The sequence below is a fragment of the Sitophilus oryzae genome, unplaced genomic scaffold (assembly GCF_002938485.1).
Source record: "Sitophilus oryzae breed Bouriz unplaced genomic scaffold, Soryzae_2.0 scaffold_1515_pilon_pilon, whole genome shotgun sequence".
NCBI lineage: Eukaryota > Metazoa > Arthropoda > Insecta > Coleoptera > Curculionidae > Sitophilus > Sitophilus oryzae.
The window spans coordinates 1,278,480-1,304,542 of NW_022146187.1; the positions used below are offsets into that span (position 1 = coordinate 1,278,480).

Consider the following 26,063-nt stretch of genomic DNA (forward strand, 5'->3'; position numbering starts at 1 on the left):
GCTATTTGTAAATCTTGGAAGCTATCGTATCGGAACTTTAAAATATTTCTTTAGCTAATTTACGTGAAATATACTTTCAGCAGGATGGGGCTCCCCCTCACAACTTAACTTACAACTAAAATATTTGAATTTTGTTAAATTATTTTTTCTCAAATCAATGAATTGGAACCAAGGTACTCATATGATGGCCTCCCTGATTCCCGGATTTGTCCATTCTCGATTTCTGATTTTGGGGATTTTTGAAATATGAAATATATCGTGGCAACTAAGACAATGTCGAACATCTGGAAAATGCGTTAATAATGCAAGCTTTTAGATATTTGCAAACCCTTCTCATTATAATAAATTCCGTTATAAAAAAAAGAAAAATATATTCAGAGATTCAGTGGTAACAGTTCAAAAGTAAAATATATCAATTCCAAATAAAATTTTAATATGTGTATGTCTATTTTAGTAAATACCATTTTGATTTTGTTATTTATCACGGCCTACTAATAAGAAAATGATATATTTTAAAAAATGCGTAAATAGTGAAAATAAACATAGATATATATATATATATATATATATATATATATATATATATATATATATATATATATATATATATATATATATATACTATTCTTTCTATATATATATATATATATATATATATATATATATATATATATATATATATATTTGAAGATCATATCAAGGCAGATCATATGATTTATAAAAATACAGGGTGTTCCATTTGAAAAAACATAACTTTAGTTCATATTTTCAAAACAATTTTTTTCGAAGAAAAACGGAGCTACGCCACTGTATTCTACATAAAAATTCTATAAATCGGTTTTCACCTTCTCGATGTCATCCATAATAACGGAGATACGGGGGCTGTCCCAAATTGCAGAATTTCGAAAAGACCTGTAGCTCAGAAACAGGGGGATGAAAATTTTGTTTGACAGCATCTTCCGTTTGACAAAGTGGCACAGAAGTGTGCAAACCGCACCCTTCTATCTTCACGAATAACGGAGATACCATGATTTGCTTAAAATAGGATACCAACACAAGGCAAATATACTCAAGGGTGGTTTGCCATAGCCAAACATTGATCGTTTGCTGACACTCCATCAGATACATCCTTCCCATTAATTAAAATTATGACCTGAACCTATATTACCTTAATATTTTTTCTTGTAATTCTATTCTTTTAATAAATAAAGTGATATAAAATGTACCATTTTTCGTTTTTATTTTACATATCGGAATATAGGGACAGAACTCAGAAATGACACAATTTTTATTTTTTGGCGACTTTAAGAATGTGGTAGAAATGTAGCAGCAGGGGGTCCACCGAAACCAGTAAAATTTTGAAAGTGGTCCACGAGAAAAATAAGTTTGGGAACTACTGCGTTAGAGAAAACATTAGGATTTAGTGTAAAATTAGTTGCATATACCTTGTGACGTCATCACTAATCGGCCCAATTAGAACACAAATTACGCACTTACAAATATGTAATTCCACCAATAAGCATCGCAAATTTTGGTCCAATTAAACTGATAACTGATGGTGCTGTCCAATTGAATAAAGCGAAGAAAACGTAGACTATGGCCAAACTGATGTACGCATTTCCATTAAAGTTTGGGTCGTCGCTTTTGATACTGTCAATCATCGCTTTCTGTAAACAAAATTGATATTATGTAGTTTTGTTTTTTAAAATTATTACTGGATATTTAGATTTATACAGGGTGATGCACGGCCATGGCATGTTAAACGTTCATAGGATCAAAACCGGTCATAGGATTTTTTTGAAAAAATGGATTTTTGCATTAAGGCACCTTCTACATCAGTCTAAATTATTTTCACCACTACAGTGTTGCCGCTTCATACTAAAAGTGGTAGCATCTTTGTTATTTTAAATGGAACACCCGGTATATTATTATATTTTTCAAAACTACTTCCATATCTCAAAATTTTTCTATTATACCAACTAACCTAATCATAAATTCGACATATTGAAAACTAAAATTTGGTTTATAGATTAAGGAAAGTCGACATATTCGATCTGTCTAAATCCACTGATCGGATATCAAACAGGGAGGTCATAAGAAATAAATATTTCCGTTTGTTATAGGTAAAATGGTTCAAATTATTGTTATTTTAAATTCAAGCCTAGGTATATTACTTAAAAAATCGAAACCCATATAAAATAATCTACTTAGCAAAAGTATGGAATGTTATGTTAGTAGGTACTACACAAATAGTGTTTAGTCCACGGAATATTAGGACGCCCTGTATATTTTGTAGGTCCACTTTGGAAAAAAATCTCAAAATTGTTTTCCGAAAAAATATGCGACGTGGCGTTTTCTATATAAGAGAGAAAAAATATAGTAAAGGTCAATGACTAAGAAAACAAGAACCAGTAACACTTGAGACTCTTGAGACCTAATTATTACCGTGTCTCCAAACAGTGGCACATATTTTTCTTAACTTAAATTAGATTGTTAACAAAAGGTACAAAACTAGTATTGACGCATAGCACATGTCAAGTGAATGTAATATCAGAAAAATAATTATCAAATTCAATAAGAAAACGCTATAAAGTTGGAATACCTAGACTGTTTGTTTACCTATGAAACGTAACTCCTGACTCTTTCTTATCATTGCGGCTTTTACACTTGAAAGCTGAACAAATCATCATTGTAATAAAGTTTATACAGAGTTCACTATACACAACAAACTATTAAAAATTGGGTTTCACCCTTTCCGTACATTTTCTGTTTTTTTTCTCGAAGTCAAATGTTAAAGACAAAGCGTCTTTGCAAAACATAGGTACCCTAAATCTCATCCAAATCGAGATGTTGATTCCTGAATTATCTTAAAAAATGTCTTTATTTTTTTAAAGTTTGATGCCCTCTAACGGTCAAACGAAGCACTTTTGTATAGAGGTTGCAATTGTGTCCAGTGAACTTATTTTGATTTGAATAATACCGATAATTAATACGTAGTAGTTCTAAGTCCACGGAATATTGGGACACCCTTTCTAAACAAGGGACAACCCTGTATAGACAAATGTTATCGAGTTAAAAATTTTGGTTGTTCTTTTATCTCCAATTTCCATTCAGGTAAGTTTAAATTGACAATTGAAAAATGGATTTTTATGCATGGAACACACTTTATCGGTCGAAAAGAATTCCACGACAATAAAAATGCAGATTAATGAATTTTTGGGTTACATTTAAATGTCAGGCAACCAAAAAGAATTTGTAAAAAGGTGACGCGCTAGACGATTAAAAACACTTTCGCCATACCGGTTGAAAACAAAGATAAAAACGGATTTTATTCAAAATTTATTTTATACTTTTCCAAGGTTTATAAAGATGCATATCCTAAAAATATTTTGTTGTATACAGGGTGTCCCAAAAAAGTAATGATAAATTTGTAAGTTTTTTATATTGCAATTCCTATTTTTCTGTACAGAATTAAATTTAGCATAGAATTAAATTTAATGGTTGTAGAGAAAATATTTTATGTTAAATATAAAAGTTATAGGGAAGGTTAAGATAAATATTTTAAAATTATAGAATATACAGAATGCTTCAAAAAAGTGTGGCGGATAGAATATATGTTTTTTTAAATACAACACCCTTTTTTATTTTATTTTTAGATTCTGCGTAAAATTCCATAATTTTTTTATATATAATGTTATATACCTAAAATTAACAGTTTTTGTAGTATTTAAATTTGTTTAAACAAATGTTAAATTACAGTGTGGTAAAAAATTGTCAGTGATGCCATTGTTTCTGAAGTTGGAGTACCAAAATTTGGTATGAGAGTTATATAGAGATGAAAAACAAGATATATGTAAAGATACTTTAGTTAAATGCTACAGGATTTTCAAAATATATTTATGAATTTCAACTACTTAAAATTAAAAAATCTCAAATTTTTTAAATGGTACACCACTATATATTTTTATTTTTTCTGATAGATTTTATAAAACTTCAATTTTTATTAAGCATGTCAAATACCTATTTTTAATAGTTTTCGATTTATTCCAATTTGTTCTATTTTTGCCCATATTTTTAATAGCTACTAACCAACTAAAACACTAAATCACCACAATACACCAAAACTCGTTTTTTTTGCACTGGACGCGCGTTAACCATGTTGACATCATCAGCAGATGATTAAAACTAACTTTAGTTTTAATCATGTGCAAATCCAATGCAAAAATAAAAGTGTTTTGGTGTATTGTGGCGATTTAGTGTTTTATTTTGCTGCAGTTTTATTAGTATAAGTGACGGAATGACGGACTACGCATGACGGATACATTTAAACCCACGCTAAAATGTTCCATCGGATTTTCCTTGAAAAGTATTTTTATAGCTATTTAGGCAAATTAATATTCGAGATTCGAGAAATAAGAAAGTTATCTTAGTGGTTTCCCAAAAAAATTGTTGTTTTATCACGATCCACTTGTTTTGATAAAAAAATCAGATATTTTGATTTTAAAGCATTTTGTCTTTTGGTTGTTAATACGTTAAGATAGTACTCGTACTTGATAGTATTGTTAAATCTATTGAAATCAAAATTTGATTGATTGGCACACATACCACATTTCCGAATGAATACAGCGAAAGATTTGAAATGGTTATCAATAATAAATTAATAAAAATGAAAATCCGAGAATGATTTGACGAAAGAAAAACACAAAAACAAGATATCGAAATATAGGACAATTGGAAAGATATGGTATTTGGATAACTCAATATTTGATAACGGTTATAGTATTTGATTTACACATAATTCTATCATAAAAATTGCTCAATATATGCCGCTATCCGATTATTTTAAACTCTTTATTGATGCTACAAAAATAATATATTGTATTAACGTATTATAGCGATTAACTTTTTTCATTTTCATATTTAAACCCCAAATAATATAAACAATTATTATAAATATTGTAAATGTGTGCTTAATTTCAAACTTTAATATAAAACCCTGTTGACAGGGTCAAAGTGTACTTGGATCAAGTACACTTAAATGCTGCCATATAAGTATACAGGGTGAGTTTCCTACGATGTTCTCTATGGGTATCTCGGAAACTACTGGAGATACAGAGTCGGTTAAATGGGGAAAAAATTGCAATTTTGAGGGGTCATAAATATGCGCCTTTCAGATTTTTGAAAAAGTTCATATGGCTTACTAGATATTTAAAAAAAAACAAATTAAGGCTATTTTAAAAATTGTCCCTAATTCCATTATAAGCTATTTTAGACAAAAAGTTTTCAGATAAAAGTTGTAGATAATCACATCCTTAATGAGATTGTGTCCTTCGTTTTCCAAACCAAACCAAACCAAACATATGTTTTTATAAATGGAAACCATAGTTGGACAAGACTTCATAAAAAGGGCCATTTTTTAAGCTTTTTAGCGATATAAGCTATAATATGTTTTCTTCGAAAAATTACTGAGTTATAGCCAATTCCTATAATCTTTAAACAATTTCACTTAGTTAGCCATGGAAACAAGTTTAATCGTCTTTGCTCTCAGAAATGTAAAGCTGGCACATCCAAACTTTGTACATTAAAATAAACAAAAATTGTAAATATGAATTTTTCAATTGAAGAAAAGCGTTTTCTGTGAAAAAAGCCCAATTTTCGCAGGAAAAATTTTGGTTTTTATTGAATTTGGGCCTGCGTCTGCAAATACCGGTATGTTTTTTAATATTCTATCTATCTAAATTTTAAATATCATAGTCAGAAATAGTTTTATTATTTATTAACTGTAAAAATGATATACTTATAAGTTTTATCAAATATTGTGATTTACTTTCTACCTTGTAGTCAAAATTTGTATTTAATAAACTGTAAAATATATATATATTCTTCTATTTTATTAAAGTTACTCTGATATACTAATATATCAGTGTAACTTTAAAAATAAATCCTTTGAAATCAAATATAAACAAAAAAAATATTTACAGCAGAAAAGGCGAAGGCGCTGGGTTAAACGTAGTCTCTACTAAGAACACGGAGGGGCGCTTTGACCCAAAATTTTACTATTAAGTTTTATATCTATCTTAATAGTAGATTATTTTCTTTTATCTATGGATTTAGCGCACGACATGTGTCATTTTGCACACGACATGTGACAATTTTAACATTTTTAACCTCCAATGTTTAGCTGAAACGCCAAACTCAACGCAGCCGTCAGAAAAGCGTCATCATTACATCGCAAATTATTTCACAAAACTGGCAAAAACTGAGTGAGTCTGCTGCTAATTTGTAGTCATAGAAAAAATAGCGTAAAAAACTCGTTCGAAAACTTCTTTGTACACTCGTTCGACTTGTGGCTCTTGCCTGCGGCTCGAGCCAACAAACTGTCGAACTCGTGTGCAAAACGTCGTTTTCGAAACTCGTTGGTTAATATACTATTTTTCAATTAAAAATGTCAAAAGTTGTCGTATCATTTTATTCAGAGTTCCATTTTCTATCAAAGTAAAAAATACTGAGAGTACCATTTAAAAATCCAAAGTCGTCACTTCCGGTAAAACAGGAAGTCACCGAAATTAATAATTGAATACGTTAATCAATCCCGATGTATGTGTATATTGTCTATACTAGCATACCAAATTTCATATTTTTATCTAAAAAAATAAAAAAGTTATAGGAGTTAGCCACCCACTTTCGAAAAACACCCGATATGTAATGGCCCAGGGCAATAAGGAGAATTTATAAATATTGATAAAGCTTCAGTTTGTATTTGTTTACTATAATAAAATGATTGCAAAACAATCTCGAATGCACATTATCAAAAGTAGATTTTAGGAAAATGTGATAAAATTAAATATTTGTTATTAAATTTATATCTAGCTACAACTCAATGTGTCGTAAACTTATTTCACACACATTCTGTTTTATTACCAAACATTTATATTGTTTTCAATCTTTAATCCAATTACATATATAAAAACCAATTTAATTTAAAATTTATATATTCAAAATTGGTTCTTTGTCGTGTGTAATTTGTTGCTTTTCAGAATTTTTTTTCATAACAAGTCCTTTGCCGGAAACACTGCGATCTGTGAGGCCTATTGTGTTTGTCCTCTTTTTATGTCTGCATCCATTCTCCTATGCCTGTACCTTGCACCAACTTATGCAGGTCCTTGATAAGATAAGAGCATAGTTCCTCCGGTTCTAGCCTAGCTTTCCCAAATAAAAAGTGTCGCTTGCGATCCAGAACCTCGCAGTGATATGTGCTCCGCTGTTTCGGGATCTAGTGATGAGCCAAACCGTGATTTTCTGTTCACAGGCTTACCTGTGACAGCGACTTTGTATTATCTGTGACTCTTAACTGTGACTGCGACTTTATGATTATGAATCCGAAAGCACAATCACGGCTAAAATATAAGATACGATACGAATGATACGATTCTGTTGTCGTTATACTAATTTTTATTTGTCCTTTATCCAAGGCCGCTGAAATAGAAAACACTAAACAGTGGGTAAAAGGTATATTAAAATAAAAATAAAACAATTTTTTTATTTAAAGAAACCAACGGGAAAAGAATAAAATATGCAATATGCTCATAACCATAACGAACGAAACTTAACAACACGAGATAAGTAATACATTAAACAACAAATATTTTTCTTTGTATTAAAATAAACGAAATATATAAAAAATGAAGTTTCTAAAAAAAAATAAACAGTATAAAGGTAAAACTTTATGTTTGGCTTTAAAAAAACCTGCTAAACTAAAAAGGAACCAAACCGATTCGTAGTGATAAAAAATAGTAATAAAATATAAAATACATAAAAAATTAAATCACTTCTAACAGTCACTGTCTTTAGGTCACTTTGTCAGATATCTATCCTGTGAGACGTACGTCGTGACTCGTGACTGAACTGAGTCACGACCTGGTCACAACCGGCGCCATCGGCAGCTGCGTTCGCGACGCGCGACGTCCCGCTCTGTGAAGTATTTTCTCGTTACCAGAGAAATCACAATTAACTGTAATCGTCACGCTTTAGCAAGTCACCGTTTATTTTCAAATCAGTAACAGGCCGTGACTGTGATTATAGAATATCAGTGACAAAGTCACAGTTACCGATATTTCACTCATCACTATCAGGATCTTTATCGCAGAGTCTGCAGCAAAGACTTCCTTGATACAGGTTGAGCTTGTTCAGGTAACACTTAACAGCCATGTGTCCTGTCAAGAGGCCTGTTGTAATCCGCACTTTATTCATGCTGAGCATTAGCAGTTCTTTTGCGGTTTTAGAGCTAGGTCCTAGGATAAATGCCTTGCTGTGCCTGTGCCCCTGCCTGTTTCAGAAGTTTGAAACCTAGGTGGAAATTCAGTTATAAGTGGACTTGAAATTATTCATTTACAACTGAATCGCGAGAAACAAATTGCTAGATTAATACGGGAGGGTGAAGCCATTATTTAGCCAGCCAGAATTAATTTTCTGGGTGAAGCAAAGAGACTACTTTCTTACTACAACATATTTTATTCTGTAAACTTTGCTACAATTTTCCGAATGTACGAATGTACAAGTTGTACCACAGATTAGTTATACTATATGTACAGATAAAAATTTTATCCCTAATTCGTGGTACGAAAATGGTTTTTTATGACGATGTGCAAACGAGTAAAATTTCCTGTGCGCAAAAATAAACTGGCGTAAAATGACAATAAACAGCGTAATAGAGAGATATCACTAAACCGAATAGCGTGCATGGACGTTAATAAGGCCAAGTGTTATTTCCTTTACGTGAGGTAGTATTAACTCTCTTGATTTATAGCTATCGGATCGGAAAGAATTCTGTTCGCGTCGCATCCGCTATTTAAACTTAACCTAACTTTGAATTTAAAACCTTGAAATTGTTTTGTTTACTAGGTATTTTAAAACTAAAGGGCTAAAGTGCTTATTTCCAGTGCTTTATTGTTCAACGTCTGCCAGTGGGTTTAGGGCAGCAAGCAACAAATTCTCTTAGAAGGGCTAAGTCGTCATCTGCTGTAAACCTAAGCCTCTTTATAGGTTCTTTAATATTGAAAGAGGTGGAATCCATATTTTGAGCCATATTTATTTAATTAAAACTAATCCCAGCTACTTAAATATCAAATTACCTAATAAAACTAAAGTAATAATTCAAAACAATTCAAACATAACCTAAAATAAAAGATCTCGCCGGCCGGCCCCGGTTGTCAAATACCCGCACATGCCCATTTAAGCAAATTTTAAACGCTATTTAGAAATAGCGCTTGGTGTAATTGATCCGCAAATTACGTCAGGCGGTACCGTTATTAGCGGGTGTTGCGTTAAAAATTGACTCGCGCATATCGTAACCGTGATAAGGTACGCGTAAATACTGCATGACGCTATTCGGTTTTCCGATATCTTTCTAATAACTGTGCCGGTCAGGCGTTGTGCACAATTTTAGAGGCCATAAGTGGGCGTGCTATGTGCGCAAACTAGTAACCTAACTAGTGCCCGATTCCGAAAATCGGAACCACGAAAAACAATAAACAAAAAACAAAGTTTATAATCTGTATAATCTGTGGTTGTACTTTGCCAGTCTCAATGTATTTAAATGTTGTAGCTCTATAATAAAAAAGAGTATCTACTAAATTTACTTGATAATTTACACAATCGTCAAAGTAAATTCAACTAATGTAATATCATTTTTATAACATAAAAACACAGCAAAACCAGCCTGCCATCTAAGGATCATTTGCATGGAACTCTGCGTACCTATTGTTTATTCAGCCATCGTTCAACGTCACCATTATAATATATTGTCCATATATTTATTTACTAAATATTGTCGAATTCTCTCTTTCACTTGACATCCAGATGAAACAGACTGGTGACGTCATTTTACGGCATTTCTTAAATTACTGCACATTGATTTTAGTAATTGTCATAGTCATTTGATTTAGGGTTATAATTTTATTGACAGATGTCGATTAATGTCAAAATTAAAATGTGACTGGGCTATCAGATAATTTTTAATTTTGACTTTATAATTTTTAATTTGAAATTCAATTTTTTATTACAAAATGCGTTGTAGATTTAAAGAGGATGAACAAGTTGGCCATCGCAAAGTTTATTACTTATTGTAATTGTCATCGTCATTTGATCTGGGGTCATAATTTTATTGACAGATATCGATCAATGTCAAAATTAAAATGTGACTGAACCTTTGAATAAGGCTAAGGAAGAAGCATAATGCTATCCATGTATTTATGCATGGTGGACGGAAAAAGCACTGTAGGGTGGGGATCCTTGACAGTTCTGTTTGAATTTGATTTGAAATTTTGTGGATTTGTCAGTCTTTACGGAGCTTATTTTATGTTATTTATTATTTATTCTACTACTGATAGTTGTATAAAGGTAGTAAATCTAGATGGAAATTGTGGCAGAACTTAAATTAACAGTGACACTATCGCGATTTATCGAAAAAGACTCTAAAATAGTTGGTTGTGTAGCGTGCGGTAGATCTCGGCAAAAATTGAATGAAATAATGGAACAACTTTTCGCTAGTAAGTGACTATATAATATACATACGTGTAGTAAACCGATCATTTATGAAATTCACTTAAATTAACTAAATTATATATTTTCTCTGCATTTTAGCTTTTATTTATTACTTGTCAAAGATTAGATGTCTAGAATTTAGATACGTTAATTTGACTTACCTGCTTCAGTGGCGTATCGGATGTTTGTGTTAATAAATACTTATTATAACTTATCTATTTTATTAGAATTATATATTTTTATAACAATTTTAATAACTACCAACATTTATTCACAACGTAAAATAAAACAACAAATTATTGAGTCTACCCCACGTCTACCCTACATCATAGTTTTACATTTTTTAAATAAAATTAGAACGACACTGATAAACCGGAATTTAAGTCGGCCATATTTGAGGCCCATCGCGGTGTACCTAAGATTTTTGATATGCTCCTTCCTTAGTCTTCTTATTCAAAGGACTGAATTATCAGACAATTTTTAATTTTACTTTATGATTTTTAATTTGAAATTCAATTTTGATATTACAAAATGCGTTAATTTAGAGAGGATGAACAAGTTGCCATCGCAAAGTTTATTACTTATTTTACGCGAGAAAAGAGACACTGGTGAAACTCTTTTGTCCGTCTTTTATTTTCCCCATATATTATGAAGTAATTACAATGCAAACGTTTGTAGCCTAATGTAAACGCAAATTAACCATGCAAATTAAGTGCATCTTTAAATAATATAGATTGTTGCTGATGCTTTCAAAATAGTCATTTTATATACAGTTTAAGAGGTACTTCTAGAATATCAAAGTGTATTTTCTTGCATTGAATCTCAAGTTTTTCCATAAGTTTATTTTTGAAATAGGTAACGACTTACCTGGAAAAAACTGGTATATGCGCCTAAAATTACATATTGAAAGACAATCAAAGTGAATAAAAGCCTAACATACCTAGCTATATAAATTTAATAAAAAGGAACTCACTCAATTAATAATTTCAGGTCGTACTTAAAATTTATTAAACAATATGAAACGTAGCCAGTAAAACAACGTTTTCTGAAGGCAAGTCTGTGGAAATATATAATCGCAGTAAACGGTTTGCCGTTATTAGCCATCTGCATGACTAATCTATCCCGGATCGATATATGTTCCTGCTGTTTAGTAATACGATGTCCTTTAACAAGCATCGTGGTCCGGTCTTTTCTTCCATCAAAATAAATACCCTATATGCTTTTGTCAGAATTAGCTGCTAGTTCTTGGACAGATTTTCTTTTTTTGACCAGTTCTCTACGTATTTTGCTTTTATTTATAACATTGATAGGATTATCCGAAGACACTAATCCAAAATCGTCTAAAGTCGCAGTTGCTATCTTCTAAAATGTGGTTTATTTTTATCATTAATAAAATCGTTTTTTCGATATGACGTCAAAAGATATTGAAATAAAAAATATACCCCTTTCATCCCCCAGGGGCGCGGCTAAAAATCATTTTAAAAATCCAAAAAAAAATCACAAAGATTTTTGGCCCACCACACAACTTTTCATCTCTATGATATATCATTTTTGGAAAAAATGTTCGACCTTTTTCGCCCCGGCCTACTCTGCAGGAGTAGCGGATATTCAAAAACAAGCAAAAATGGCCAGCTGGTACTGTATAAGCTGTGATTGAATTAATATGTTTCAAATATTAGTTACATGACAATATTGTCTGACAACGCTAGAAAATGATAACACGTGCATCGGAAAATGCTTTGTTTCCTCATTCATTAAATCATTTTCTAAGGAACAAAGACGAACATTTTTTGTTTGATAACAGACATTCGACGATTCGCAATATGCATGTGTTTGCCATAAAATTATGTAAAATATGTATGTAAATATAATCATCAGTAACCGTAAAAAATACGCGTATTACTAAATTGCGGTAAATCGTTAATAAACGTCGATAGCGATATGCATTGTCTATTAAAAAAAATATTTTTTCCAATGCATATTTTCTCACTCGCTAATTTCCCTACAATATCACAGTTTGGTCAGTTAATAAGAAAATACGATAAAACTATAAAATTATTCAAAATTTAATAATTAATGAGTGAATTAATAAGATTAAAAACTAGGAGATAATTTTAAAAGATCAAAGTCCAGATAGTGGTACACTGAATGGATTTACTTAGGTGAATAACATATATGTGCTTAATTTCTATAATTAATTAAATCATACAGAATCAATATCAGTTGAACGTACATAAATAAACAGTGTTTAATCACGACATACAGGGTTCGTCAATAGTGCGTCGGGTATCTGTATATCTCCTAGAATAAAAAACTTGCGAATTTTGTTTAAGTACAAACATAAAGTATGTACTAGGATGTATTTCGGGAAAATATTTTAACCTCTACAGGGTGGTTCAAAAAAGTGTGAGTGAATCGGGATGATTTTTTTTAAAAGGAATACCCCGTATATTATTGCATTTTTGGCTTCCTTTTTGATCACTTTACATAATTCTAAGATATTTTTAAATATGTTTTGACAGTTTCAGAGATTTCAAGATTATTATTAAATAAATAAAAAAAAATTCAGCCTTTTTATAAAAAAATTATTAATAATACAAGAACTATCCTGAAATGGAAACAAAATTTTAAAGGCATTTACTTTAGATGGTCTTTAATATACTTACTTTATTTTTTGGAAACAAAATTTTAAAGGCATTTACTTAAGATGGTCTTTAATATACTTACTTTGCTATAAATATCGTAATCTTAAATCATGCAGGGTGTTCTACACCAATTCTTATGTATATTCTTCCCTGTATATTATTTTTTAATAGATGGAGAATTAAAAATGAACATTTTTTATATTTAGAGTATTTTAAAAAAATTTTAACGGTTTCGCAGATATTTGCGGTTTTATATTTCATATGGCATTTTCCACAGTAAACTTTAATTAAAGCCCCTCAATGATTTTTCTCTCGTATTTACCATTGAAAGAGTAAATTGATCTCCATGTCTCGTATCAGTAAGAAAAAAAAAATAAATCTAATCTATTAAAAAATAAATTGTATTAATATTTGTAAAAAGAGATGGGTATATTGATAAATATCTTTTCCAATTTGATATACTAATAAATAACCATTTTTAGAAAATTTCAATTGTATTATTATCGTGATTTATTATTGTGTATTTATTTACAAAATAGTATTGTAAAACTACAAGCTTATAGTGTAGCATTAAGCTTAGCGTGTCTATTATATCAGATAATCTAAAATAATCTTATAGGTACAGAACATTTAAAATGAAAGGTAAAATATTTTGCACTAAGGGTAATTTTAGGAAAATAAATAGACATATGCAACCATAGCCCTATGACCATAGCCACTAGTACGTATGTCAAAAAAAAATGTACATTCTACGACAACCTCTGAAACAAAATCTAAATTTTATAAGATACCAAGAAGGAGACGGTATATTTTTTAACATTGAGTTAACCTCATATGAGCTACAGGGTGGCCCATCGAAAACGTTCCGCAAGGCATAACGGCCAGGGTATTTTTTTTTTCAAAAAATCCAAAAACACGTCAATTTTGTTTGGGAGAGGGACAACTTTTGCCACAAAAATGATTGCAAAATCTTCAACCCTCTAAGCGGGGGTGTCATCCCCCAACTTTTTTCAAGTGGGAAGGGGGGTCAAGTGGCGCCGCAATGGAAAGGGCTTTCTATTCTCCATATTTCCCCGCTTCGTTTTTAAAAATCGGTCGTCATTTTGAAAATATGAAGTATTGAAATTTGAAAAGTACTTTTTGCAAAAAAACGCATAAATTGAATTAATTAAAAAAAACTTATCTTATTAATGAAGCAAATGCTGAAAATGTTGCCCCTCAACCTCCATACAGTAATACAAATTATTTTCAAGCCGTTCTCGAACTTTTCAAGTCGTTCTCGAAAGGCATTATGAAGAACTCATCCGATCACTCATCCGAAAAACACACATTCAATAGGAAATTATTATCATTCGCCACTCGTTCACTCATAGTTTCACAAAATTGCAAGCGACGATCAAAATCGTCTTCGTTGAGTTCTTGTACCAACTGAATTTTGTACGGGTGGAACTTGTGTTTTTTTAATATCTTTTGGACACTTGTACGATTCACGCCGGTCTCATTGGCTAATTTTCTTGTACTCAGCGTACTATCCATGGCAACTTGGCCAACAAACAACAAAAACAAAACCAAACCTAACCTAACCTAACCTAACCTAACCAAACCAATCCGAAAAACACACATTAAATAGGAAATTATTATCATTCGCCACTCGTTCACTCATAGTTTTACAAAATTGCAAACGACGATCAATAACGTCTTCGTTGAGTTCTTGTACCAACTGAATTTTGTACGGGTGGAACTTGTGCTGTTTTAATATCCTTTGGACACCTGTACGATTCACGCCGGTCTCATTGGCTAATTTTGTTGTACTCAGCGAACAGTACCAGTCCAGTACCTAAGCGAACAATTTTGCCATAAAGGTGTTTGTCAGGATGGCGTTCATTGAATATCTGGGCAACCCGATTGCCACATTCACTATTTTTAAAATAAAGTTCGATTATTTCCACTTTTTCTGCAAGTGAGTAAACCTTAATTTTTAAAAAGTTTAACGATATTTGCTGTCCTCCTTTCACGCAGTTGAGCAGCTCTGAACTGTTCAAGAACGCGATACTCTCACTCCATTCAATTGAGTCATAAAGCTCCAGAACTGCTCCGCGCCATATGAAGGCACCAGGCTATCGCGCACCGCTCCTTTCAGAACCGTTCTCGAGTAGCCCCAGGGCGTAAAGCCCGGAACTCGAAGTTCGCGAATGGAGGACAGCAATTGAGAAGAACTTCAACGCACAAGTCACAGAACAGCTATCTAGCAACTACCGCACCTGATCGTTCAACCTCGTGGCAAGTGAAAAAATGCGTAAACATCTAGAAATAATAAGAAAAAACAGCAAATTGGTCGAAGGAATTTATCCCTATCATTTACTCTGATAAATGTTTAAATAAACTTTTCAAATTTCAATCCTTCATATTTTCTCAATGACTCGACCGATTTTCAAAAACGAAGCGGGAAAGTATAGAGAATAGAAAGCCCTCTTCATTGCGGTACCACTTAACCCCCCCTTTCCCATTTGAAAAAAATTGGGGGATGACACCCCCGCTTAGAGTATTTTTGAATTTTCTGAAAAAAAAATTACCCTGGACGTTATGCCTTGCGGAACGTTTTCGATGGGCTACCCTGTATATAGTTTAACACCACTGAACACTGAATTTAAAATCGTAAAATCTAACTTTTAGGGTAAGTTTTATCGATTGATAACTATGTATTGACAAATCTGAAATGAATTTATAAAATAGCCATCAAAATAAAAAGATAAATAGAAAAAATGTCAATAAAATAATCTACCAAAATGTGTTCTGCCGATTGATAATAATGAAACTAAAAATAAAAAATATATCCCTTAGAAATTTTGACACACCTTGTCCCTTGTCCTGAACCTTAGACTTTAGACTTCCCTTGACAGTAATTTCTACTATTAATTCATATAAAATCAAAACTGTGGACTGACTTAATTCGCTTATATTACTTAAAATGACATTATTATTATCAGTTAATTGGAAAGCCAACTAATGGCCTAAGACTTCCTAATATTCCGCGACAAAACAGATTGTTTTTCACGATAGAAATTCCTCGACATGACTTGATATAAAAAAGGTATTAGATCGTATCTCTCTGTGCCGTTCACATATGTAAATGCTTTAGATAGTGCAATAATGAATGAAAGAAAGTCAATTAAATGCGTCTAAAATGTTCTAGATGTTTAAGATCTATCTTAGGTACTACCACTGTCTATACAGGGTCGCTGATATGTATGGGAACGGTGGATTATTAGGTAAAATAAGGCTAAAATATAAAAGGGAGTGCAGAAAGTTAAACATAAAACTTATAGGGTTTTTAAATATCTATTAGCGGGTAATAAATTTAAGTATACAAGGTCGGTCATAAAGTCGTGGCACATCAAAGTTTCATTTTTTAAATGGAACCCCCTGTATGTTATTGCATATTTCGGTTCTTCATTCAATTCTAAGCAAAAATCGAGATACACACAATGTACCTCAAAGCAACCGTTTCCGAGTTATTGACTTTTGAAAATATCACTTAAACAATTCGATCTAATTAATTTCGATGTGTTGGGTTTCATTTAACGATGCCATTCTGCGGAAACTGTGATAATAATATTTGATATTAGATTTCAAGTTAGCATTTTAGATGTATAAAATGAGATTATATCAAGTCTGGAAATCACAAAATTTTCGTTTAACATTTCAAATTCAAAATTTCATGATTCGGAAATTGTTGAATTTAGATATATAATCATAATAACATAATGTAGATACGTAAATCCAGCAATTTCCAAATTATGAAGTTTTGATTTTGAAATGTTAAACGAAAGTTTTGTAATTTCCAGATTGTGGATGTGCTATAAAATGTCTTGTATTTTGATGATAAAAATGTCGATATTTTTTCAAAAGTCAAAAAATCATAGAAAAGGTAAAAAATATCCATTTTGAGAGTAGAACCAAAAAAATGTTCGAACTATTTCCTCCGCTATCCGCCTAGATAAAACATTTTTTTTTCGTTTTATTTTTGGAACACCCTCTATATTATTTTATTAATAGATGGAAAATTTGAAAATGACAATTTAAACTTCACAGTTTTAATCATCTGCTGATGATGCTAACATGGTTGGCGAAACGCGCATTCAGTGCAAAAAAAGTAAAGTGTTTTGATGTATTGTGGTGAATTAGTGTTTTATTTTGTTGTTTAACACCAAAGGTTCCAACCCTCAACTATAAACGAAAATGTTTTTTTTGAAACTATTAGAGAGTCTGTAGAATCGTTGCTTCAAGTCTAAAAATCCTAAACTAATAACTAGTATCAATAAACGATAGTATTGTAGTATTATAGCATAAATTTGTATTGGTTGGTTTAGGACAACTGTAAACAAAAGGTATTTATTGTTAAAAGGTAAATTTTAATGACCTACAAAATAAATTTTCATGAAAAGAAGAATAATTGTTGATTCTTTCAATTTGTCTTTTGTGACTTTTATTCGATTTATGCTTTATTATATTTTATGCGCCTACTAAATATTTTATAAAGGAATTATATGCTACTTATCGAAAACCAAAATCATACTTCCTTGACTTGACCGTGCCCACATTTTTACAAAACGTGTTTGCGTTGAAAAAATGCATATCACGTACAAGACACCCGTAATTGCTGTCATGCTATTGACAACGAAAATAAAAACCAAATTGTATCCGCTATAGAGGAAAACTTGTCGAGAATTACCATGAAACGCAAGGATGGTTATAGGATATTTGACTAAATCGTTGTAAAAAAATGACCAGTATACCCAGTGTTCCGAAAAAGGTATCAGATTTTCTGTCTTTTTATGAAATACGACGGAAATAGTAGAATGGAGAATGTATGGGAGGGGGGTTATCACCGCGACTTTACAGTGTGTGTGTTGTGTCCCCCTTTCTTGAATTATCGAATGTAACCACAAGATGTTTCGGGATTACCGAATAATACTTTTACCTGACACGAAATGCGAAGTAGTGTATGACAGGAAGGAGGAGTAGTGTTGCCGGTATCGCAATGAGTGTCAGGCAAAAGTATTAGGTAATCCCGAAACATCGAGTTGTATTCAAAAGATTATACAACGAAATAAGGTACATATATCCTTCTTATCTTAAACATTTTTATTATAATAATTGACGGGATATTTTGTGAAACTGACTGAAATGACTTCTGAATTAATATTTCAAAAAATGACAATTACAATATGGCCACCAAGCGATAATCACTTAAATGATTATCACTTATTAATCACATCCTTCTATATAGGAAAAATATACATAAAATAGAGTTGTATAATCAAAGAAGTTATTACGAATTGGAAAATACAGGGTGGCGCCTCTCATACGACGCGGAGACTCCAAGGAGAATGGTAGTTTATATCGAAATGCAATTTTGGCTGCATATGTAGGTTAATTGACAGCATTTTATAAAAATATGCAGTTATACAGGGTGTCCCCAAAAAAAGTTACACATCAAAGAAGCATATAGCTAAAATGTAAGGATTTTGACATATTTCACATTTTGTGAAAATGAAGAATGAAGAGTAAATTTTAAATTTCAATAACAGCTACCTAAATTTTAGTTGACGTTGTATAGCCTGATATTTAATCACAGTAACCATTGTATGTTAAACCAAATTAAATTTGACCCGAAAAGTTATACAGGGTGAGACAAAATTAATATGGAACATTAGTCACTTTTAAAAGCAAGTTACTTCTTTATTTCAAATGGAACACCCAGTATATTATTTCGGTGTTTGATAGGGAATTCATATATCTTCAAAATACTGTTAGGTTGCCTACCCCTCAGACAAAGATTTTCCTAAATATCTTAATTTTTATGATTTTGCGTCGGTAGATCTTTATTATTTGAAAAAATCTAGGGTGGCTGTGATATACCTTTTGTTAATTTAACAAAAGTTAAAGGATGTAGAGTAAAATACTCAACGATAATAAAAAGATACACGTTTAAAACATATTTTAATTACCACAGAATTAAAACTATAGATATAAAATTATAAGTATGTGACAAAAATTACCTAGATGAAATCAAATGCTCAAAATGCTTCCTTTCTAGACTAGATAAAATCAGGACCATTTAAGTATTCTGTTAATTGGTGAATGCACACTGCATTCACCAACTAATAGAATCATATCATTTCTCTCTGATGTAGGATAAGTTTGCATTTTCGGCAAATTTCTGAGATTTTTTTTTGTTTTAACTGACACGAAATGATAACTAGTTGTTAAAAACTTGGACTAATTACACAGCTATGTTGAAGTAACGTCAGACATATCACAGCCACCTAGATTTTATCAAATAATAAAGATCAACTGACACTAAATCACATAAATGAAAATATATAGGAAAATCTTTATTTGAGGGGTAGGCAACCTTAATAATATTTTGAAGACATGAATTCCCCAGTGAATATCGGAATAATATACTGGGTGTTACCACTTAAAATAAAAGAGTAACTTGCTTTTAAAGGTGACCAATGTTCAATATTAATTTTGTATTTTGTCTCACCCTGTATAACTTGTTGGATCAAGAAGTTTTAATTTGATTTAAAGTACAATAGTTAATTTGACTACATATTAGGCTATACCAGATAAATTCCATTTTAGGTAGCTATTATTGTAATTTAAAAATTGTTCTTTATTTTTAGAAAATGTTAAATACATATCTCAAAAACCATTATTACATTTTAGTCACTTATAAAATTCACCTTTATTTTTCTCCCAGAATCCGAAAATCAATTAATATATAAAGTGTACCATTACAAATACAAATAACACAACTTTGATATGTAACTGTTTTTGGGGAGACCCTGTAGAGCTCTCTACATTTTTAAAAAGTTCTCTGAATTAACCTATATATGGTCACAACATTTTGTTTCAATACAAACTATCGTTCCCCTTGGAGCCTCCGCGCCGCATGAGAGGCGCCCCCCTGTATATCGAAGGAATCACCCTGTATACATTAATACAATTGCTTCAAACAAATACCCTATGATAAAAAACAGCGTCAAAATTACTTTAGAAATGCCGATCGATGACATGAGTAAAAATTTATGGTTCAAGCGTCATGTAGGATGAGATTTAAGCAATACCTAATTATTACTGGAAAAATATTACATTTAACTGTCAAAGGCAAAACGCGCTTAATAATAAAGTTTTTTAATAGTACAAGGGTACGGTATATTTGAGGGGAACTTCGAAAATTGAAGGATTATTAAAAAATAAATGTTCTATAAAGATAAAGCAAATATACAGATAAATAAATAACAGCGATCGTTATTAAAGCTTTATTAGTTTATATCACAATAAAATAAAAATATTCATTGTGTGATTAAATATTATAAAATATCTATCTACTTTTACTCCGACTAAATAACGATATTGTACATTTGTAAAGCGCAGTGTAAACTATTTGTAACAACAGCTTATTAAAATAATATCCTTTTAAAGTACCTTTCATTAATTATGCAACAAAATCAACTAGACGATACACCGTTCCTTGGATTTCTGGTCATTAACAGTACTGCTTGATCAAGGTCGTACAGTGTCATACAACCCGTAACCTTTATTCAAAACCACAGCCTACTCATTAGGCAGCCAGTCGAATTGGCTAGTTCTTGTGAGTACTCGGGTTTTTACACTCTCGATAGTTTTTATAAATATGGAGCTTCAATGGAGATCAGAATCTGACTTGTTACATAACATAAGATAAGCGAATATCTAAATAGGTACAAAGACTTCCATGTAAATAATCGTAGAGCCCCATATTTACTAGGACTTAAGTCGTCTAGCTGGAAAATACTAGCAAATATATACACCAGCTGTATAAGGAGAAAACATATACCGCCAAGACTGGAATAGTACCAACATAATTATAATTCATAAGAAAGGCAGCAAAGAAGACATCAGAAAATATAGACCAATATAAGCCTACTACCAGTAACACAAAATATTTAACAAAAATAATAAACAACAGAATACAAAACACGCTAGACACTGCACAACCACGAGAACAAGCAGGCTTTAAAGCGGCTACTTTACACTAAGAGAAACTATCAGCCCAACAAAAGAATACGAACTTCCACTAGACATAGCCTTTATAAACTTTGAGGAGGTTTTCGACTCGATATATCCTAAGGCAAAATAGAAACCCTAGCGAAACAAGGTATTGACATACCTTATATAAAAACTCTCGCCAATATATACAAAGAAGCCAAAAAAAGTAATGGTATATAAAACAACGCCAGAGTTCCCCACTGGGAAAGGAGTACGACAGGGAGAGGCGTTATCCCCAAAGCTGTTTACAGCAACACTAGAAGAAATCCTCCGTCAACTGGACTGACCAACAAAGGATTAATAATAGATGGAGAATATCTTAACCATCTAAGTTTTGCTGACGACACAGTCCTAATTGCCAAGAGTCCTGAAAAAATACAAGCACAAATTAATGAACTAAATGCAACCAGCAATAAAGTGGGTCTCAAAATGAATTTAGCAAAAACTAAAGTAATGTACAACAAACTAGAGGAAAGAAAAGACATTCTAATAAATAATACAACACTGGAAATAGAAGAAGAATATATATTTTTGGGACAACTGATACACAGCTCGGGACCTCTACTACCAGAAATCAACAGAAGAATTAAGTTAGCATGGAGTACTTATCTAAAAAAGAAAACATTGGACCAATGTGTACTACCAGTCATGACCTATGCATACGAAACATGGACACTTAAAACGGGCATCATAAGGAAACTGCAGGTTGCACAACACTCAACGGAACGAAATCAAGAGAGATTGTAAAAGAATATAGAGAGTGGATACGACAAAAGACCCAGGTAATAGATGTCATCTACAAAATGAGATCCCTCAAATGGCAATGGACAGGACACGTGGCAAGAAGAACAGACAGCAGATGGACCACAAAAATTACAGCCTGGTACCCACGAGGAATTAAGAGACCTACCGGAAATTAGCAGGGATAACATGAGCCCCCATAGCCAACAATAGACAACAATGGGCCCAACTACAAAGAGACTATCTAAATATGTGAGGGAGGCTACACCATAATTGGAAATGGTTGAATAAGCTGAAAATGATGATGATGATGAAATCGACTAGCTGTCAATCAAACATCAAAAAATTCCATGAGAAAATTGAAAATTAAAAAATGTCTATGGCTACTGATTTTTCTCTAAAAAAATCAAGCGTAGTTTTCAGTTTTTAGGAAGAAAAATCTAATTTCAATTATGGTTTTTGCGGTTATTTTAATTATTTATGGTACAGTATTTTAATAAATTTAATGAATTCCGTGAACGAAAAATACTTTTGGTGAATAATTTTTGCAAAACATCAACAATAATACACTAAGTTGATCTATAAACCATACAAAATTAAAAAGACTAAAAAAAATGTTATTCCTAAAACGGTAAAACAAAGCTAAACAAATACTATAACTATAGTTCATATCAAAATAAAATTTTAGTCACGTGACTAAGCTTGACCGGCACATCGTTGCCCACTTGTACATATTTTCTTTTAATCAAAATATTTTAGGAAACAAAAATAAATTAATTATAAATATATAAACAGTTATTATTTACATCAATAAAACTCACCTTCTTACCAGCATTTAAGGAACATAAGGGGCCATGCGATGATTTTTTAACAGCCATTAAGCTATCTTGTACACTTCGCACTAAAAGAGGTTCTAAAAAGAACAATGGTCGCGTTCATCAGGACGTAGCGCTACCGCAGCGATCAGTAATTTTCTGCTGAACGCGCCGATTAGTTGTGAGCGCTCTGGGATCAGTCGCCATTTTTTCCATCAGATTTAAAATACGCTACGCTACCGATGCATGATGGATTAAACGTCACATACGCCAAATGCCACAAAATGTTTTGGAAAACGAAAACAAAGCATTTTGTTTATTGTTCGCGGTTGACTAATCCCCTCGATTTGTGCCAAAAATGGGTAAAAACAATTTAATATGCATTACTTATGATTTTGATCTAAAAAGCACGTTCAGCAGGACAACCAATCGATGGTACATCGCTCACTGATCAACTTGTCCTGATGAACGCGACCAATGTTCGACTGCAGGGTCTGCTAGTAAACATTACAAAAATAAAGTGTCAAAACGAATGACAATGTCAGGAAATAAATAAATAAATGTGACAACTTGACATTTTTTACAGCAGAGCTATCACCTGAATCCCCAGCGGGAAATTTAAATTTTAGTTAGTAAGCCCGGCGCGGCGCCGAATATGCCCATGTTTGACAACAATGAATATAAAAATCCCGCCCTTGATTACGTAACTAAAAGTTTAATTGGTATCAAATATATGTTTATAATAATAATAAGATCTTAAAGAGACATCTTAAAGTTTAGATAAAATCTAAAATCTCCACTTTTATTGCGACTAAATACCAATCGTGATATTTAAAGTACAATCCTTATGAATTACCCTTATAAAAACGAGTACAATATAGATAAAGTATAATAAGAGCATGAAAAGTAACATAATTTTAAATTACCTTTAGTTGATCAAGTATATTCTATGAAATAGAAAAATAAATACCTACTAGGTATGCATGGGAATATGGGAATAACTTCATTTCCATACCAACTTTGACACCGTTTTTTTTTCGGTATTGTATTTTATTTTTAATAGCTGTACAGGGTGATTCAAATATAATTTTACATTAAAGTTGTATGTAGTTTTTATTAAATTGAATGCAGTATGTATCCTGCACAAAGGGTTTGCCATAAAATTCCCACTCAAAAAATACCATAATGACAAATTATACCAAGTGATTCTTTTTTCCTTTAAATATGACGTTTTTTAATTTTGGATTTTATCATTTTTATCTTTGGATTTTGGACTCGGATATTTCGAACTGTTTAATTTTTTTATACAATTATTTTTCTCATCTTACCTAATCTACGAAAATATATCAGATAGTTCAGTATCATCTCTCTTCCAATGGAATACAGTATTTGCATAATAACTTAGATGTCTGAATTATTTAGCACTCAAACGTAGTCAAATAAAAATGAATAATTAGGTACCTAGTCTGGTATAATTTTGGATTTAACCAGCTACATCTTATGAAATTAGAGTTGGTTTTAAATAATAGACTAGAAACGAGGCTAGAAAGGCTCTTTTCTATTATATTTCTAGTTTATTAGTATAGACTACATAGTATATATGTATACATGAAAACAAATAATAACGTCTGACCAAAAGACGATCAAATGTTCTTTGAGTTTGACAGTTAAAAAATATAGTAATTTTTCATAAAAATCATCATACAAGGCAGGTTTCATCATAAAACTTTTTGATCATATTGTATAATGAAATGCATTTACAAAACAAACAAAAGCACAAAAAATATACAAATAATAAAAAATATACAATATAAATCATACAATTCAAAAAAAATTAAGTCATTAAAATTACAAATAGAACACAAAAAAGGTGTATCAATAAAATTTTACAATAGGAAAATTGTAAATGGATATAATTTTAAGAGTTATAAAATATTAAATACTCGACCTTTGACCAGTGTGTGAGATGATCAAAATTTTAAAATTCAAAATTGTTCATGATTAAACATCAACAAAAAAGTCGTTTACCGCATATAGGGCTCTGTCCAGTAAGTTTACAGTAAGTATGATTTCAGAGCTTTGCGAAATGCGGGAAAGAATGAAAGCGACTTGATATTCAAAGGCAGACTATTGTACATTTTTTTGGCATTGTACAGTATTGAGCCTTTAACTAGTTCTGAGCTCGGAGTTGGCAGATAAAGATCTTGCTCCGCATTCCTAAGTGGATAGTTGTAAGATGGCCTTTCTGGAATAGCAGATATGTGCTTGCGGATTAAGCAAACGGATACAAATCTAATGATATAAGCATGCCAAAAGTTAAATATACAGGTTGAAATATATAAGTTTGAAAATACGATCAAATTTTGTTGCGCAGCATGTACTCCAGAATGGAAGGGCATAACGAAGATGTGACTAGCATAATAGGCTATTCTAGAGGTTGATAAGTTAAGTTCCTTAGAAATTGATCTTAGCGCAAAACAGGCAGCGCTTAGTTTCTTTGATAAAGCTTCGATGTGCAAGTCCCATTTTAAGGAGTTGTCTACAACAAGTCCTAAGAATTTCACAGAGTCCACGACGTCAGTAGTGGTGTTATTAAGTACAAAAGGTTGTATAGTACTTTTATATGACAAAACTTTAGTTTCTGATAGGTTGAAGCATAGGAGATTAGAATCGCACCAAGATTTAATGGTGCGTAAGTCACTGGATATTGTATTATATAGTACCGTAACATCTGGGTCGCTCCAAGTGAAACTAGTATCACAGCTAGTATCGTCCGCAAAGAGGCAGATTTTACCGCTTATGTCTAGATTTGCAATGTCGTTGATAAACACCAGAAACAAAATAGGGCCAAGTACTCTGATCCCTGAGGGACACCACATTCTATAGGCTTACAAGAAGACAAAGACTGTACACAATCCTCACAAGCTGCCTTCTGTTGCCAAGATATGACTGAAGCCATTCGAGCGGCATATATAGAGCAATTATAGTTGAGAAAAGAGTTTTTGGCCATAGTCAAATTTCGCCCTAAACCAATACTTTTCTTCCCATAAATTATGAAAAGTAAAAACATGTAGAGATGACAACAATCACCTCTATAATTGAACATGCCAAATTTAGCCCGCCTGATGACGAGCGTTGGACGAGACTGGCAAGGCTTTTAGGATGTTCCACATGAGCCAGACTATATTTGCAGCTGTAATTATAATATAAACTATCATCT

At 31.8% G+C, this 26,063-nt stretch overlaps 1 protein-coding gene across 2 annotated transcripts in view; it reads right to left on the reverse strand.

Annotated features, from left to right (window-relative positions):
• LOC115878491 (UNC93-like protein MFSD11) overlaps positions 1 to 26,063 on the reverse strand; it is a 56,112-nt gene that overhangs the window by 28,540 nt on the left and 1,509 nt on the right. For both annotated transcript variants that reach the window (XM_030895020.1, XM_030895019.1), the window contains one exon: positions 1,498 to 1,667. In XM_030895020.1, the coding sequence (XP_030750880.1) occupies positions 1,498 to 1,667 (170 nt within the window). The remainder of the gene's footprint in view (positions 1 to 1,497; positions 1,668 to 26,063) is intronic.